The 15,023-nt window shown below is 41.0% G+C and overlaps 1 protein-coding gene across 11 annotated transcripts; it reads right to left on the bottom strand.

Annotated features, from left to right (window-relative positions):
* Positions 1 to 5,070: 5,070 nt before the first annotated feature.
* LOC121719976 (tyrosyl-DNA phosphodiesterase 2) lies at positions 5,071 to 14,995 on the bottom strand. Of its 11 annotated transcripts, XR_006034419.1 has the most exons (9): positions 14,041 to 14,337; positions 12,130 to 12,173; positions 11,453 to 11,986; positions 11,236 to 11,327; positions 10,955 to 11,073; positions 10,516 to 10,686; positions 9,302 to 10,134; positions 9,148 to 9,196; positions 5,071 to 8,936 (listed from the first exon to the last, which is right to left on the bottom strand). XR_006034419.1 is itself a non-coding variant. In XM_042105798.1 (7 exons), exons 2-7 carry the CDS (start codon positions 12,159 to 12,161, stop codon positions 9,844 to 9,846), a joined length of 1,239 nt encoding a protein of 412 aa, XP_041961732.1. In that variant the 5' UTR covers positions 12,162 to 12,173; positions 14,976 to 14,995; the 3' UTR covers positions 5,071 to 9,843. The 11 variants fall into 11 exon arrangements, 7 of the variants coding, with proteins under 7 accessions (XP_041961732.1, XP_041961733.1, XP_041961730.1 ...); XR_006034418.1 differs by having other exon boundaries at positions 9,148 to 10,134; XR_006034417.1 differs by having other exon boundaries at positions 5,071 to 9,196.
* Positions 14,996 to 15,023: the final 28 nt, after the last annotated feature.

Raw genomic sequence — 15,023 nt, 5'->3', positions numbered from 1 at the left:
CACACACACACACACACACACATATATACACAGCAGATGGACCTGTGTGACCATGAGTAATAAGTAATAAGTCTACACATACAAACTTGGGCACATGACATACATTTTAAATGAATGTGGTACAACACTGCGGGTAGTCTTTGATGAATAACATCATTGTCAGTCTTCACATTTACAGGAGCTGAATGATGTCATGATTCACCTTCCCTTGGTCATTTACTCGGAGACTGCAGACAGATAGAGAGAAGATGGACAGAAATGCATACAACACATACATACCACTCTACAGACAAAAAAGATCAATCAACCCAGGAAAAAGGCACACACGCACACACACACACACACACACACACACACACACACACACATGTACACACACATATACACCTATGTGCATGCATGTATGCACATATGCAACCATATCAATGCACTTTCTCACAAAGGCAATATTTAACTTTACATTTATGAGACATGTTCAGTACATGGATACATCTTTTTTTATTGATTGATTGATTTCGGCTTTGATTGATATGCAACCACACTAATTAAAGGTAAAGAGTTGTGTTGCCAGGAACTGGACATGTCATTTATTCACGAGTCCTTGACTACCCGGCGCCGTATATCACCTTGGCTGTTAGCTGTCAAAGTCTCTCTTTTCAATTCCCCCTCTGTCAAAGGGATGCCAGTTACCTGAAAGGAATGACGGAGAGAGAGAACGCGCACCGGGATGGTTTTAGAGGGCTTCTGCCATGGCCAACACAGCAGTGATGTGTCTGTGTTGTTGCAGATGTAAGCTGATTGTTAAGAGGTCCACCATGTTATGTTTTTTCTTTGAAAATGCTCTTGGGCACTGAGTTTCAGAACAGAATCTCATGGCAATAATGGGAGTGCACGGACAGCGTTGCAGGTGCAGGAAAGCAAGCGGTAAGGTGTGATCAAAAGCACTAAGTGAGAGCCAGAGCCAGGCTGATGTTAATTAGTGAAAGGTTTGGTAAAAGCCAACCAGTTACATTGTCAAGCTATACCTTTAAACTGAATGCGGTGGGGTGATGGAAGCATGCAATGTTGTGGGTTCAATTCCCGGCTTCCACCCTTGAGCAAGGCACTGGAGATAATGGCCCTTGTAATATAACGGACATAATAAATCGCTTTTGATAAAAGTGATAAATCTGCTAAATGAATAAATAAATAAATGTAAAATCGAATGAATGCGTCAGACAAGATTTCAATAACCTTTAAAATGCCAATATTCTTTGGTCTGGATAGTTTTCTAAGCAATAAAATGTACCATTTCTTCTGCTGTTCCAAACAATTAAATTAATTGTATTCGTATTCATTGAACTTGATTTAAGTTTATTGACTAAGGACCTTCTGAGATGAATTGCATTAACTCATGATGCAGGTTTGCAATACAATAAGTCTATAAGTGCCACTCAATTGGATGATATTTATTTGCCAGATGAATGAATCATAGGCGCATTCAAATATTTCCTGTCAAAGACTATCTTCGCCACGTCTATATCCAAAGTCCACGTCTTGGCAGAAAATTCAATGTATCACCCAGACATAACCTAACTAGCCTGGGACAACCCAAACGAAACTTTGAATTTGCTCGCCCAGGCATAACCTAACATGACTGGTGGAAAAGTTAATTTCTTGCCCAGGCATAACTTAACACAACTGGTGGAAAAGATAATTTCAGCACAGGCCCCTTCTACAAAAGCGCATATTTAGAATTTTTTTTTTTCCTTTTATTACTCATTTAAAAACAAATAATGTGTTGCCCTTACAATCACATCGCAAGCAAATGTTATTCCTAGCGGCAAAAAATGATAGATCAGTAAATGAAAGATCAGATTTTTTTTTGTGAGTCTGTAATGGACAGCAATTAAGTTTCATTACCAAGTGGAACAGATTGAAAATAAAAACAGGGCTTTTTACGTCAGGTGCATTTGTCAAGTATACTTATTTCTTTCCAGAAATGGAGAACATCATGAGGTCTCTTTCGAAAGCCAAAGCATCAAATCAGTGTTGTGTTTCCCTGTGGCTCCCAATCACAGACTCAATGAGCGTGGATGTAATTTCGTACAGATTTTAGGGGGAGAAGATAACTGTTTCTGGAAATAGATTGGGATAATGATGATGATAATCGGTGCATGTGCTCATTCTTCAGCAGGTTGCAAAAATGTACGGAGGTGCTCTGCTCTTTGGTAGAGGGGAGGATCATGAATAGTAAATTAAAACAACAGCTAAAAAACAAGAGCCTTCTGTGCCTTTGGGCTGACATATTCTGTGATGGGAACAGATGCACAGAAGACTATTATGATATCAGTGTTTATTATTGTCTCATAATATGTCACTCTAACCATTACCACATGTAATGTAAGACTGTATTAAATGTCCCTTCTCAGCCCTGAGAAGACTGTGAATAATCCCCTATTCACAAAAGTGTTCTTCATTGTTATATATTTTCTTACAGATAATGGGACGAGCTAATCCACAGACAAACATATCCATATCACTGAATTACCTGTGTGATGTGGAGGAGACAGGTGCTTGATGTGTGTTGAGACTGTTCACCATCATGAGCTTACAGTCAGGCAGCCAGTCAGACAGCCCATAGCTGCGGGCAGGTGCTAAATGTTACAAGTCATGCCCCTGCCAGCCAGCCACAGCACCCCTGAAAGATGAGACACTGGATCCTATCTCTCCGTTGGCTCTCTCTCTCTCTCTGTGTATGTGTGTGTATGGGGGGTGGGGGTGGCGGTTGCTTGGATCTGTCTTGTCAGGCACCGCAGCAACGGTGTTCATGGCAACCCTTACCTTGCTCCAAAAATAGGACCGGAGCAAAACCACAGCCAGCTCCATCTTCTGACAGTATTCACTGTTCAGAGGTCTAAAGGTCTCCGGCTCGTCTGCAGTGCATGAGCGAGACGAGAGACAATGTGATGCCAATGTCTCTGTTTCTCACAGAGTCGTGCAGCATTGTTGCCTTCATTTACAATATGCTGGAAGAAGCGACAAGTGCTCTGATGCAATTATAAAAGATCCAGTTGATGAGCCTGTCTCCTCTGGCACATTGTGTGTGTGTTTGTCTGTGTGGGTATGTGTCTGTGTGTTTGGTCTTGTGCACATCAACAGATTACTCAGCTGCCAAACTCCATCCCAGATCTTCTCAATCATCAGCAGGTTTCCCTGACTAATGATGTATCAAAAGATGATGGCAATTACAAGTGCCTTTCCTTTTAAAACTGATCATGACAGTAATGATTCCCCAAAATGAACACCGGTGGCCGTAGCAGCGCAAAGGATGTGTTGGGGAGGCTCAATTTCCTACTGATGAAAAAAGATCTGATGAGACACAATATTATCAGTAAAAAGTCACAAGCATTCTTTAAACATAGGCAGGGGAAAAACAATAACACATCATTTGATATATATATAATATTATACACATTATTTTTTTATGCCTTTAATTTGACAGGACAGTGGAGAGAGTGACAGGAAGCGAGGGGGAGAGAGAGACGGGGTGGGATGACCCGGGCCGGACTCAAACCCGGGCCCAATGGGCACATGGGTATGATACGGGCACTGCAACCAGTTGTACCACAGTGCTCCCATCACACATACAATTTCAATCAAAACGGCAACACTGAACCCTTGAAGTAACAATCTCCTTTTTATACTGTTCTGTTATCGAGTCAACATGAATGACAATAAGTTATCATTCACGTGCACACAAGCATCCTGAACACTACTGGCCTGCAAGTACTGGCTGTTCTCCTGGTTGACATGAATAAGGATGCATGCTTGGCAAGAATCTCACAGCAATTCAGAGATTACTAATCTTACATGCATCACAGAAAAAGAACATGCCAGAAAACACTAAATCATACACTCTCTACTCCTGGGTCTCAGTGAGCCAGCAGGTCTCTGACAGACTCCCTCTGGAAGCCACAGATAATCAAAGAGTTTTGATTGCTGGGAGAAGAACTAGCAACTGCTCTGAGTGTAGTGTCATGATTGCAATAAAAGATGTATGCACGAAAGCACGAAAAGCCTCTCACTCACTCCTGAATGCAGATAATCAGCAGAGAGCAGTCAAGAACATGAACTCAGATTTGAATCAAAAGCATTATCCATAAGGGCCTCATGTAATGAGCAAAGAAAACGTGAGAGAATTGTCTAAGTGTAAATTGCACTCGTAAACTGATGAGGAATGACTTGCTTGGAAAATGTTTTCTGTCCAATGTCCTGAGGCAATTTGTGGAAAAGCTTGGGCGTTTTAAAATGTCAGCCTTGGATAATCAGCAGTTGTCTTTCATTGACCATCTCTTGAGGCTTGACCCCTCTCTCTCTCTCTGGGTTAAACTGAAGGACATATGATAGATTTGGAAATCTGCAATGCAGTGAGGGCGTGTTCACTCAGTCGAGCTTGTGTGTCGTATCGATCAAAGTTATATCGAAAGAGAGGATCAGAAAATCTTTTAGTCTGAATACTACTTCTAGTTTCCAAAAGCTTAGAAGCTTTCATGTCCTCCACTGACGTGTTGGAGGAATCAGTCAATAAAGCACCATTGTGAGGTGAGAATATATCTGTACTGGTGTTGAACCACTGAGTTTTGACTTTCAGGCGCTATCCATGGTGCTGAACTTACAACAGGGTGTGGAGGAGGTACACGTACACACACACACACACACACACACACAAATACACCACCCATTAGCTGATTTGGACCACATATTTTTGAGTAGGAAATTATGTACATGGCATTCATTTAATGCTTGCTTATAATCAAGCTACAATGTGTGTTTGGGTTACATTTTCATGTGTTTTTTCAGAACTAAAATCTGCTCTAAAATTCTGTCCCTCTGTCAGTTTCTGATTGCTGTAAAAAAATGATCTATCTGATAAATGCCAAAATAAGTGGAGCCATTTAAGCGCTGCCCAATGTAGTTAGGACCAAAAAGAAAACAATGTAATGCTTTTGAAGATGAATCATCAACAGCTCAGTCTGCCTGCTCCCATTCAACTAAAAGCAAATAAATCTCAGACATCTCCCACTGATCTCATTTTCACTTGTTTAATGTGGACCAAATACTGTTGACATATCACTTCAGACCTGAAGTGCCAAGTATTCATCATCCAACAATAAATCAATACGCCACTATTTATCCGTCACACAACCCAAATGGACTTGGTTGTCTAAAATCTAGAACAATTTCAGTAATACTACAAACCTCTCTTTTTGAGCAGGTTTAATTTGTTAGTTAGATGAATTTGGTGGTAATCACCATGGCATTTGAGAGATAAAGTATGCTAGTATGGTGTATTGGGCTCTTATTATAAAAAACACAGCAAGAACAAGAACCTTTTGAGAGGGAATACAAAGAGCCTTGGAATCAGAACAATTCTGCAGATGCTAAAGTGCCAGATATTTAGACTTTCTACCTCGCAGAATTTTTAAATCCTTCCTAAATTAGGTTCATTTTCTTCACCAAATCTTACATCTTCCCAAGCTGCTTCTGAGCTGAGAAGCCCTTCCACTCTCTCTCTCTCTCTCTCTCTCTCTCAGCACCTCATCTGTCCTCCTCTCCTGATCCTTATTGACAGCTCTGCCTTATCAAATCACAAATATGTCTGGTGGAAGATTAGGAGAGAAAAAAAAAATCCAACTTTCAGCCGGAATTATCTCTGCTGCTCATCTACCCTGGCACAGGTGGACTTGTCAGTGCCATGACATCATCATTTAATCTCCATGGAAACGGGGAGAGTACATTCACCACCTGCTTGAGTGGATTGCAAAGTGGTATAGTGCTCTTGTTCTTTCTCTCTCTCCCCCTCCAGTCACTTTGTCCAGTCACGTTGTTGTGTTGTGGCCAGGAATGATGTCCTGCATGTTCCTACTCAGTGTAATCTACACTATTTGAGGAGCCTCAGATCAAGATAAGATGATAAGGAACTTCACACAAACCTTTGTTATCATCAGGAGTAGTTAAAGAAGATTAGGAGGGGAGTCTCCTCTGATTAGAGAGGAGTCTCCTCTGAGCTGTGCTGGTGCAGTGACCCAACGGTTGATCCCTTTTTACAAAATGTTTCCTTTGAAAAGTTAAGCATCAAGAATTTACTGATTTCAGAGAAAACAATGTTTGGATATGTATGTTTTTTATAACTATGAAGCTATACCTTTGGAATAAAAATCTCCATGTGCCTTAAAAAGGATGGAGTCATAGTTTGCGTGATCTTCCGCACCATCGAGCGAGGATAAACACTTTGCATTTGCATCCGGCAAACTTGCCAGCAGATCGACTAGGGGTCAAAACAAGAAAATGACATATGCTCCTTACAGTCTGTGCTCTCAACCTAACTGCAGATGTCTAAAATACACAACAAGAACAGTGCGAAACACTGGAACATATGCCAGCAGTCGGCGGAGACGCCTGACCCGGCTCAGTGTTTGTTGGTGCTGGTGCGTTAGGATGTAATTAACCACGGACAGACTGGCCACACCGGGAGGCAGCCCAACAGGAGCATTACAGGAGACTTAGGGCCCGTGCTGTCATCGCCGCATCAAATCAATTTAATTGCTGCCGCTGGCGCAAGGGAGCACAATGAGATTTTTGGCCCTGTCATTCGCATCACCATAAAAAGTCCAACGATGTAAATTTTCCTCATTTCTCTGTGTCAATAGGCACATGACGGCTCATTTTTCTTGGAGGGAGAAGGGGGGTGGGGGTGGGGCGGCAATGAGATGACTGCAATGTGCCGCAGCTACTGCAACAGCAAGGCAAGCATGAGGTAATGGACCTAGAGAGGGGGAATCTGGTACACTGCTCATGCAAGTTCCCACACGCCACTGGCAGGCACAACAAGCACTTGAACAGACCCAACAGTTGACATCACTAATGTTTGGAAACAGCTAAAGACTGATGGCCAACCAGCCCCAGGTTATCGAGCAGGCTTAGAATCAGAGGGAAAAAGGAAACAGATAGGAATAGAGATGAATAAACACTTTTGAGTTTATTCAAACATCTAGTATGCTTCTAAAAACAGATGCACCATTCTCAGGGTTCTTGTCATGCAGTGTGTGAAATGCAGAGAACTCAATCAGGGAAGGCTGTCAATGAATCTCCCTGCACAGCCTAAACAACCCCTGAAGACCAAATCACTCAATTCAATTTCCCCAACTACTCAATATACGCACACAGCATATCAGCCTATTTAAATATAGATAGATAGATAGATACTTTATTGATCCCCGAGGGGAAATTCAGGTATGATGATCAAATATGATGGTTGGAGGGTGATACTCTAGCGATGAAACAAACTGCATGAATAAGCTTGGAGCCTGCAATGCTTACAACTAGTAATCAATACAAATGATGCAGCCAATTCCATTACCCAGTGTAATAACCACTGATTGGACAAATGTTATCATGCAAACTGCATCATCTTCAGTGTGTAAACACATACCTCTCGCCTCTTTCTGTTTTATTTAGAATATGTTCGAGACGAGAGACGGGGGCACAAGCTTTCTTATGTCAGCAGTTTACGGACACACGCGGCGCTCGAGAGATGCAATGTCACTTCTATGAATACATCAGCGGCTATTGAGCCATTGAGGCCAATGCAAATATGTACAATAATGTCCCGAATATGCCCACGACCCACAACAGTAAAGGAAAGGTAATTTTCCCATTGAGACCACGCGTCCAAAGCTTCCCATCTTAATAACCCTCACCCCTTGGGAAGGTTATGTCATAACGGCAGCCAGAGAACATTGAAAGCGCTGATTCAGATTCTTTATAAATAAAGACACTTGGACAGGACAGTATGGGAAAACTGCATTTGCAGAGCAAAGAGGGCTATTGATTATGCAAAGGAGTGCCAAAAAAGAGAGAAAAGAGTGTCGTAGGGTCATGCAGAGAATTACACAGCACATTTTAAATGTCAGAATATGTTTAGTATGAAAAAAACAATGCAGTGGATTGGTTGGCTATGCATATGTCACAATTCCTTCAATATCGTTATAACTTTATCACTGATATAATCATAGCTAAAGCTACTGTAAAGGTTGTACCTCATTCGGAAAACAGATGGTAGAGATTAAAATATGTTGAACTCTCGTTGACATTGGTAGTTAGGGAGGTTTGCTAAAGTAGACTTAGACAGTTTGCTAAGACACTGGTGTGCCCCCTACTGGTTAGTAAATAGCACAGGCACAGGTCAACTCAAAAGTATGAAGTTGCAATGCATGATGCTATAATACAACGGTGGCATTCCAATTCCTAGTGAATGTTATATGTAGCGAATTAACATTTTATGAATTTGACAGACACATTGTTCAACTGAATCGTCTTGCTTGACAGATGTTAGAGTGATTCTTAAATGCAGTACTTTGCATGGCCTTGTGAAACATCTGATTGTATTGGTTTTCAAAATCAAGTGTATAGGTGTTGAGAATAGGAAATTGAGTAAAAAGGACCCCCACTGGTAGAGACACTGAGGCAAGGTACATAAAATACTGAAGAAAAAGATCCCTATAACTAAAAAGCTAAATGTAAGAACACTCAATATTGTTTTCACCCAGCATAATTCATGACTAATATATCACCAAGGCTCAACCAGTCGCCCAGATGGATGGTACATTTATGTACTCTTACATTAACCTGAATGTGGCGACTAAGCCAATGACAAATAATTATTCTTGCTGACAGCTTGCCATCTTTCCTAATTTCCAGCTGACTCTACTGACATATTTCAATTCTGCTTGGATTAAACAGCTGAGAAAATGAACCCTGAATCAATTTTCCAAATGAAAACACAGGGGCCTGTTTTCAAATTCTTTTCCCCAAAGAGGATATTACCATCCATCGATCTCCAGGAGATTGCTCACCGCTCCCAGCAAAGACAGCTAACACATACCATCCCCGCGCTGAAATGTGATAAAAAGATATACATGGATAGACACACAGACAGACTCTCTCTCTCCCCATCTCTCTCTCTAACACACACACACACACACACACATGCACACCCACATGCTTTATGTTCCATTTCAAATAATGAAATAGGCACATATCTAAATGGCTACACCATCATCATTCAGTGAATTCATTCAAAGCATCACTTCTTGCATTTCCAACCTCTGTCTTGCAGACATACTGCACAACAAGACACCGCTTTCCTCTCCACCTGCATCGAAAAGTATGACAGTAAATGAAAATAAAATTTCATCACACACTGACTGTAGCTTCAAATATGAAATGGAAACTACCACAAAACAATGCAAGTTATCACCTGAAAAATTACTTTCATCAGACCATTCTTATATGAAGGCCAGAAATAGTGTTCTGGGTGCCAATTCAAGATCACTTTCAATCGCCATGCATAGAGCTCCATCTGGTGGACAGTTTGGTGCTGTTACAAACAGGAGACAGGTAATGCAAGTTTGGTTGTGGTAGTGAGGTTGTGAGAGCACTTTATGAAATCATCTGAATTTTAAAACAAAATCAAAACAGTAAAATCAAATCATGCTAGGCAGTAATCCAGCAAGATATGGAACCAGAGCCAGAATGGCTTCAGGGTTCTCACCGAATAGGAGGCCTATGAATGTTAAACTGCTCCACTTCTGAGACCTGAGATGGAAACAGCACTTGCAAATTAAGATTAAAAACCATAACGCTTTGTTCAAGTTATTTGGCACCAATATGTCCCACAAGCACAAGAAATCCATTTGTAAACAAGCCACCCAAGTAAAATAGCAAGAGCTGACAGCTGTACGCACTTCCAGGCGTAGTTTTGATTGCCATAGATTAATCAATTCTATTCTGAAGCTAAATTCAGCTTAATCCTGAGTCTATGGAAAACTCGCAGAGGATTCCCCAGTGGTCGCTTGTGTAGCGGCCGCATTTCAGCAGATCCTGGCCCACTAGCTTCATGCTGACTGGGTTGACATTTGCTCCTTTCTTGCCAGGCCTTATGTAAACACGGTCAAAGCGCAGTCGTGCTGGGAAGGGGATGTCCTTATTGTTGTTTTTGACCGTATCCCAGGTGTATCGGCAGTCTTCGGGCTGTCCGAGAACCTCCCAGACATCAGAGATACCTTCAGGCAGACCACCAAGCCTCTTAATCTGCCAACACAGAGGACAGTTTGCTGGTTGGGGAAAATATCTCGACATTGCCAATGCTACATCAGCAGTTATACCCAATCTACTTTGCAAGCTGAGCCTCAATCTATACTTTTACAAAGACATATTGTAATGATGTAATTTTCTTGTCTGTAGCTCAACTGGAAGAGCAAAGCAATAATAGACAATGCCAAGATCACAGATACCTAAACAGCACACATAATGATGAAAATATATCTATATATGTGTAATACTAATACTCACTTGAGATTATCTCAATTATTTGCCAAATTTTAAATAGGTTCATTTACAGGTAATACAGTCAAGTCCCGTTTTCAAATGTCTCTCTGGTCTCAGTGAAGAGATACTGTGGGCATCACTGACCTCCCTGTCCCTCAGGTTGGTGTCACCTCCAAATATGACAGTGTGGTCCTCAGGAGCTTCTCTCATCCTCTTCCACACCCGACGAAGCTGGTTCATCCGCTCCTGGGAGTTATCCTTGCAGCTCTCCAGGTGAGAGGTCATCAACCACAGCGGGTGACCTGAGAAACTCAACTGAGCGTGCATAGCAATAGGCAAGAGCAGGTCTACAGGTTAATGTAAGAATGTCATTTTTAATGGCTTATAGAAATGAATCATTCAGGAACAGAATGCTCAATCCTACAGATAGAAAAATGTTTTAGCCGTAGCGGGTGCAAACTCACAGACATAGAAATGTTTATTTTTTTATATAAATTTTTGATAACTCTACTGACAGTTCTACAGTTTTTTAGTTAGTTTTTAAAAATGTACAATTTTGTGTCTGTGAGATGACAGGGCCCACCTGTGTCATTAGGAGATTCCTGCCCTGCTCAGTGGTGGGATAGTTCACAACGTTGCTCTGAAGGAGCTTCACCCTGGATTTACGCAGTGCTATCCCAGTGAAATACCCACTGGTGTTGCCTAGCATGGAGTTGTCCATTAGAAAAGGAAACATACAGTAACTACCCAGTGGCTTAAACATAACAAAGCACATAACTAACCAATGGCTTTTATTGGTGAAAATGTGATTAAACTTGATTAACACTGCTTATATTTCAAAGAAGATTGGTCAATGTCTCTTACCCATAATAAACTCATAGTCTTTCATGATTTCATCAAGGGCTTCTGCTATGGGTGATATAAGTTCTTGCAACAGAACTATGTCTGGACGGATCCTACCAACATAAAACTGGATAAGTGCATCAATACATACAACTGTCATCTATACTATAATCATAAATGGAAATACCCTCTATATTAACCGTTCAGGAGAAAGGTTTTTTGAATACACATGACCCACCTGGCAAGGTACTTCAGCAATCCAGGGAACCGTTCATCCATATCTTCCTGATCAAGGCCATCGATATTCCATGTCAGTACAAAGAGTTCATTTGCATTTCTCTTACTTTTAGTGTTGGTTTGACCGGGGTTTTCAAGGGGTTGCTCAGGTGAATCTGGCTGACTTGGAGGTGACTGATCTTGGGGGAGTTGGTCTGAGGGAGGCAGGATAGGAGCTGGGGCTGTGGCTGGGACTGTTCGAGTCTCTCTGGCAAACCGAGCCCCAGGTGTCTGCGTGGACTTGTCCCACGTCGAAGTCGACTTGGTCTGTGTTCCCATTGCCGTTGTGCTCTTCCCTAGGAGTCCGTCATCGGTCTGAGTGGCCTGGGTTTGCTGGCTTCGGGGCGGCTGGGTGACTGGATCATGGCTGGTGGACGGCCAGCTCGTTAGGACCTCCTTAGCTTTCCTGGCTCTTTCCCTCCTCTTCCCCTTCTTTTTCTTGGGGACAGTGGTTTCTGGAGCAGTCACACTCTCCGAGGAGTCACATGGTTCTACTCTGCAATAAAAGTTGACAAGGACAGCAGATGGATTCACATGACCTCCTGATGTTCAATGTATTGCAGACTGGCATAATATCGACATATTGCTTTGTTTTCAAATTGAAAAAGACTTCATCAAATCTAATGATAGTTTACTGACCTTTGTGTTGCTGGATTAAGAGGTTCTTCCATTTTTATTAATACCTTGGAAGGAAAATAAAACAAGTCACTCTGTGAACACTTTCTAAAAATGTTCTGATAAGGGTACTCCTTTCCTTTTTTCCAAAGGGAGTGCAATAAAGCAATAAGGACATTAGTCCTGTTTGCATACCAGGCTAACTGTGTTGCCGTAAATGTAGGCGTAGCCTAGCCTACTAAACCCTTGCTGTTTATTTTTCATCATTAGTACATTACAAATGTGACAGAATGGTAGTACCAAAGCCCGTCTACTCAGAGCCGTATATAGTGGACGAGCGCCCTCACGTGGAACCAGAGAAGGAACTGCAACCAGTTCAGAAACTGGAAGTTTTCTGACAGTGGAAGTTCTCACCTTATTAGGCATTCTCTGGTAGTAGTGTCTTACTGCCAACTTTCATAATCATACATTTGTATGCTATTTTGTAAACAGGATCAAACTTTTCACAATATAGGACTATGACCTTTGTGAAACTAGAATTTTAAAACAAAACTTAATTAAACGTATGTTTATGACTATATGTCGACCAACGCATGCATTTTTAGTTTCTGTCAAATTAATATTCAAGGTAGGCATATCATCACATACAGAAGTAATGAGGGAACAGACTAATGTTCAAAAAAAGCAAAAAAAAAAGTACAAAAAAAACCTACATTCAAACCTACAAGCCATAGCCTACATTCATTAGGGTAGAGTGGGGGAAAACGCCCCCCTTAAGGAATATGTGATATTTCTGTGAAACAAAAAGCTAAATATGTGTAGAATTGCTATCTTAGTTTTGAGTGACATGAATTATAAACCAAATATGAAAATTGTCCAGAGTTAACAGTTAATTAGTATTTCAACAACAACAAAAATTGTGCAAAAGGGGCGTTTTACCCCACCGCTGGGGCAAAACGCCTCCCAAGGGTGGGGTAAAATGCCCCCACCCTGTCAAAGCAATGCCCCTCATACATTAATAGCAAAACCAAAAGTAAACAACTAAAGTAAACTAAATATATTGAGAAGCGATAAAATATAATCAATAAATTGATTACAAGCTACTATATTTGATCAATATATTGACAATAGCCAACTTTGTTTTAGTGACTGCTCAAAATTAGAACACTTGCCTAAAAATCCATTTTTCTTTTGTTTTCTTGAAGTACAGAGCATGCATCCATTTTATGGTGGGTACTTGTACATCACCATTGTTAACATAGTGCATAGAAATAAAAACAACAAAATGTTACTTCATCTAGTGATTAGTTTGTGAAATATAGGAGGGGGGGGGGGGGGGCGTTTCCCCCCACTCTACCCTACAGCACCTATACTGTAAGTAGCCTAGACTGCTTTAATTTTTTACTTTCAGTTCCCCAGCCTACTATTTATGTATGATACTTACAGAATTGACAAACCAGACAAGCCGTCCATAAAATAACTGTTTTTACAACAGAACAATATCTTACATTTTCACCCGATCACTTCATGTCAGGGCTCTCTGACCTCGATGTAAAACGTCATGAGGTCTAGGAAAGCCTAGAAATCTAATCGCACCCTAGCGGCAGCAAATTACATTTGCTTCCAGGGCTAGGAAAGACAGGTAGAAAACTGAATTGAGGACATCTGATAGGCTAGTCTGGCTTTCACCAGACCAAGCTCAAACTTTTACGGAATCTTACGAAAAAGAAATCGCCGGCAGATCAGGCTGGGTTCACATTTCAGGCTAACATTTCCCCCAGCAGAAAAGTCCCTGTGAACGTCACCCGATTTTGAAGCTTTTGTTTTGAAAAAGATGTTTCCAGTTGTGGCCTTGATCGATACCATCACAGGGATCTAACGTTCTCATTACGCAGCATGAAGCCTACGGTGTTAAGAGAATCCAACGCTACGTACACTTATGGTAGTAAAGCAGGACAACACTGCGAGCGTATGATTCAATGTAGGTTCTAAACAGTTGTGCCTTGAGGTCAGGTTCAGTCTTCAGCCATAAACGCAGCTTCGTTTTGGTTATTTGTACAGCCACGAACGGAACAACTTGTTCCTGAGCTCATTAATGCCATTCACGTTAACAAGTTTAAACAACACTGGGTTTCGAGCAGTTTCGCCAAATCGGACGCACACAGACTGCTGTAAAGTTGCTGCGTTTGTTTACGCTAGCAGCTGAACCGGAAGTTCCACCCCTTTTCGTTGCTACGGTAGCGACCCCAGGAATAAGGTGGATAGGTTTCGATTTTGTGGATATCCAAGAATCGAAACTTATATACCACAGGCGATTCCAAGGGGAAAATGGGGTGTGGTCAGATACTTGGAATCGGAAGCACAGGCTAAACATCATAAACGTGAAAAATTAAACCATTAAAGCCTTAGATTTAATACTAAATACACTGTAAAAAATAATAAGTAATGGTTACTTGAAAAAAGGGTGGAAACTCGTTTCCTTAAATAAGTTAAGTAAACAAAACGTTTCTCTTCCAAGTTATGTTTACTTGATGTCTACAAGTAATGCTTACTTAGAAGAAGTTATCCTTACTTAAGACTTTAAAGTTCTGGTTACTTACTTACAACTAGTAAAGTTTACTTCCTGCCCTCGAGTAAAGCTTACTTGAAACAAAGTTGTATTTACTACTGTTAAATGAGTTACCCTTACTTTGAGTTGATCAGATAAAGACACATAAACACAGTGACGAGTAAGAATAGTCAACATAAGTAAAAATGATAAAAAAAGGAATAATAATACAATTAAAATGAAAATAAATTAAACAAAAGCTGTCACCTTAACTAACCCTTAACTCTGCATCCTGGTGACAACCAATCAAGTAACCACCCACCTCTGAAATGTCAGAAATAGAGTTTATCCACCTCTTATCAGAGTTTAC

This window comes from Alosa sapidissima, chromosome 10 (assembly GCF_018492685.1).
Source record: "Alosa sapidissima isolate fAloSap1 chromosome 10, fAloSap1.pri, whole genome shotgun sequence".
Taxonomy (NCBI): Eukaryota; Metazoa; Chordata; class Actinopteri; order Clupeiformes; family Clupeidae; genus Alosa; species Alosa sapidissima.
Note: the sequence above shows the minus strand (reverse complement) of the source record. Positions and strands in the feature narration are given on the sequence as shown.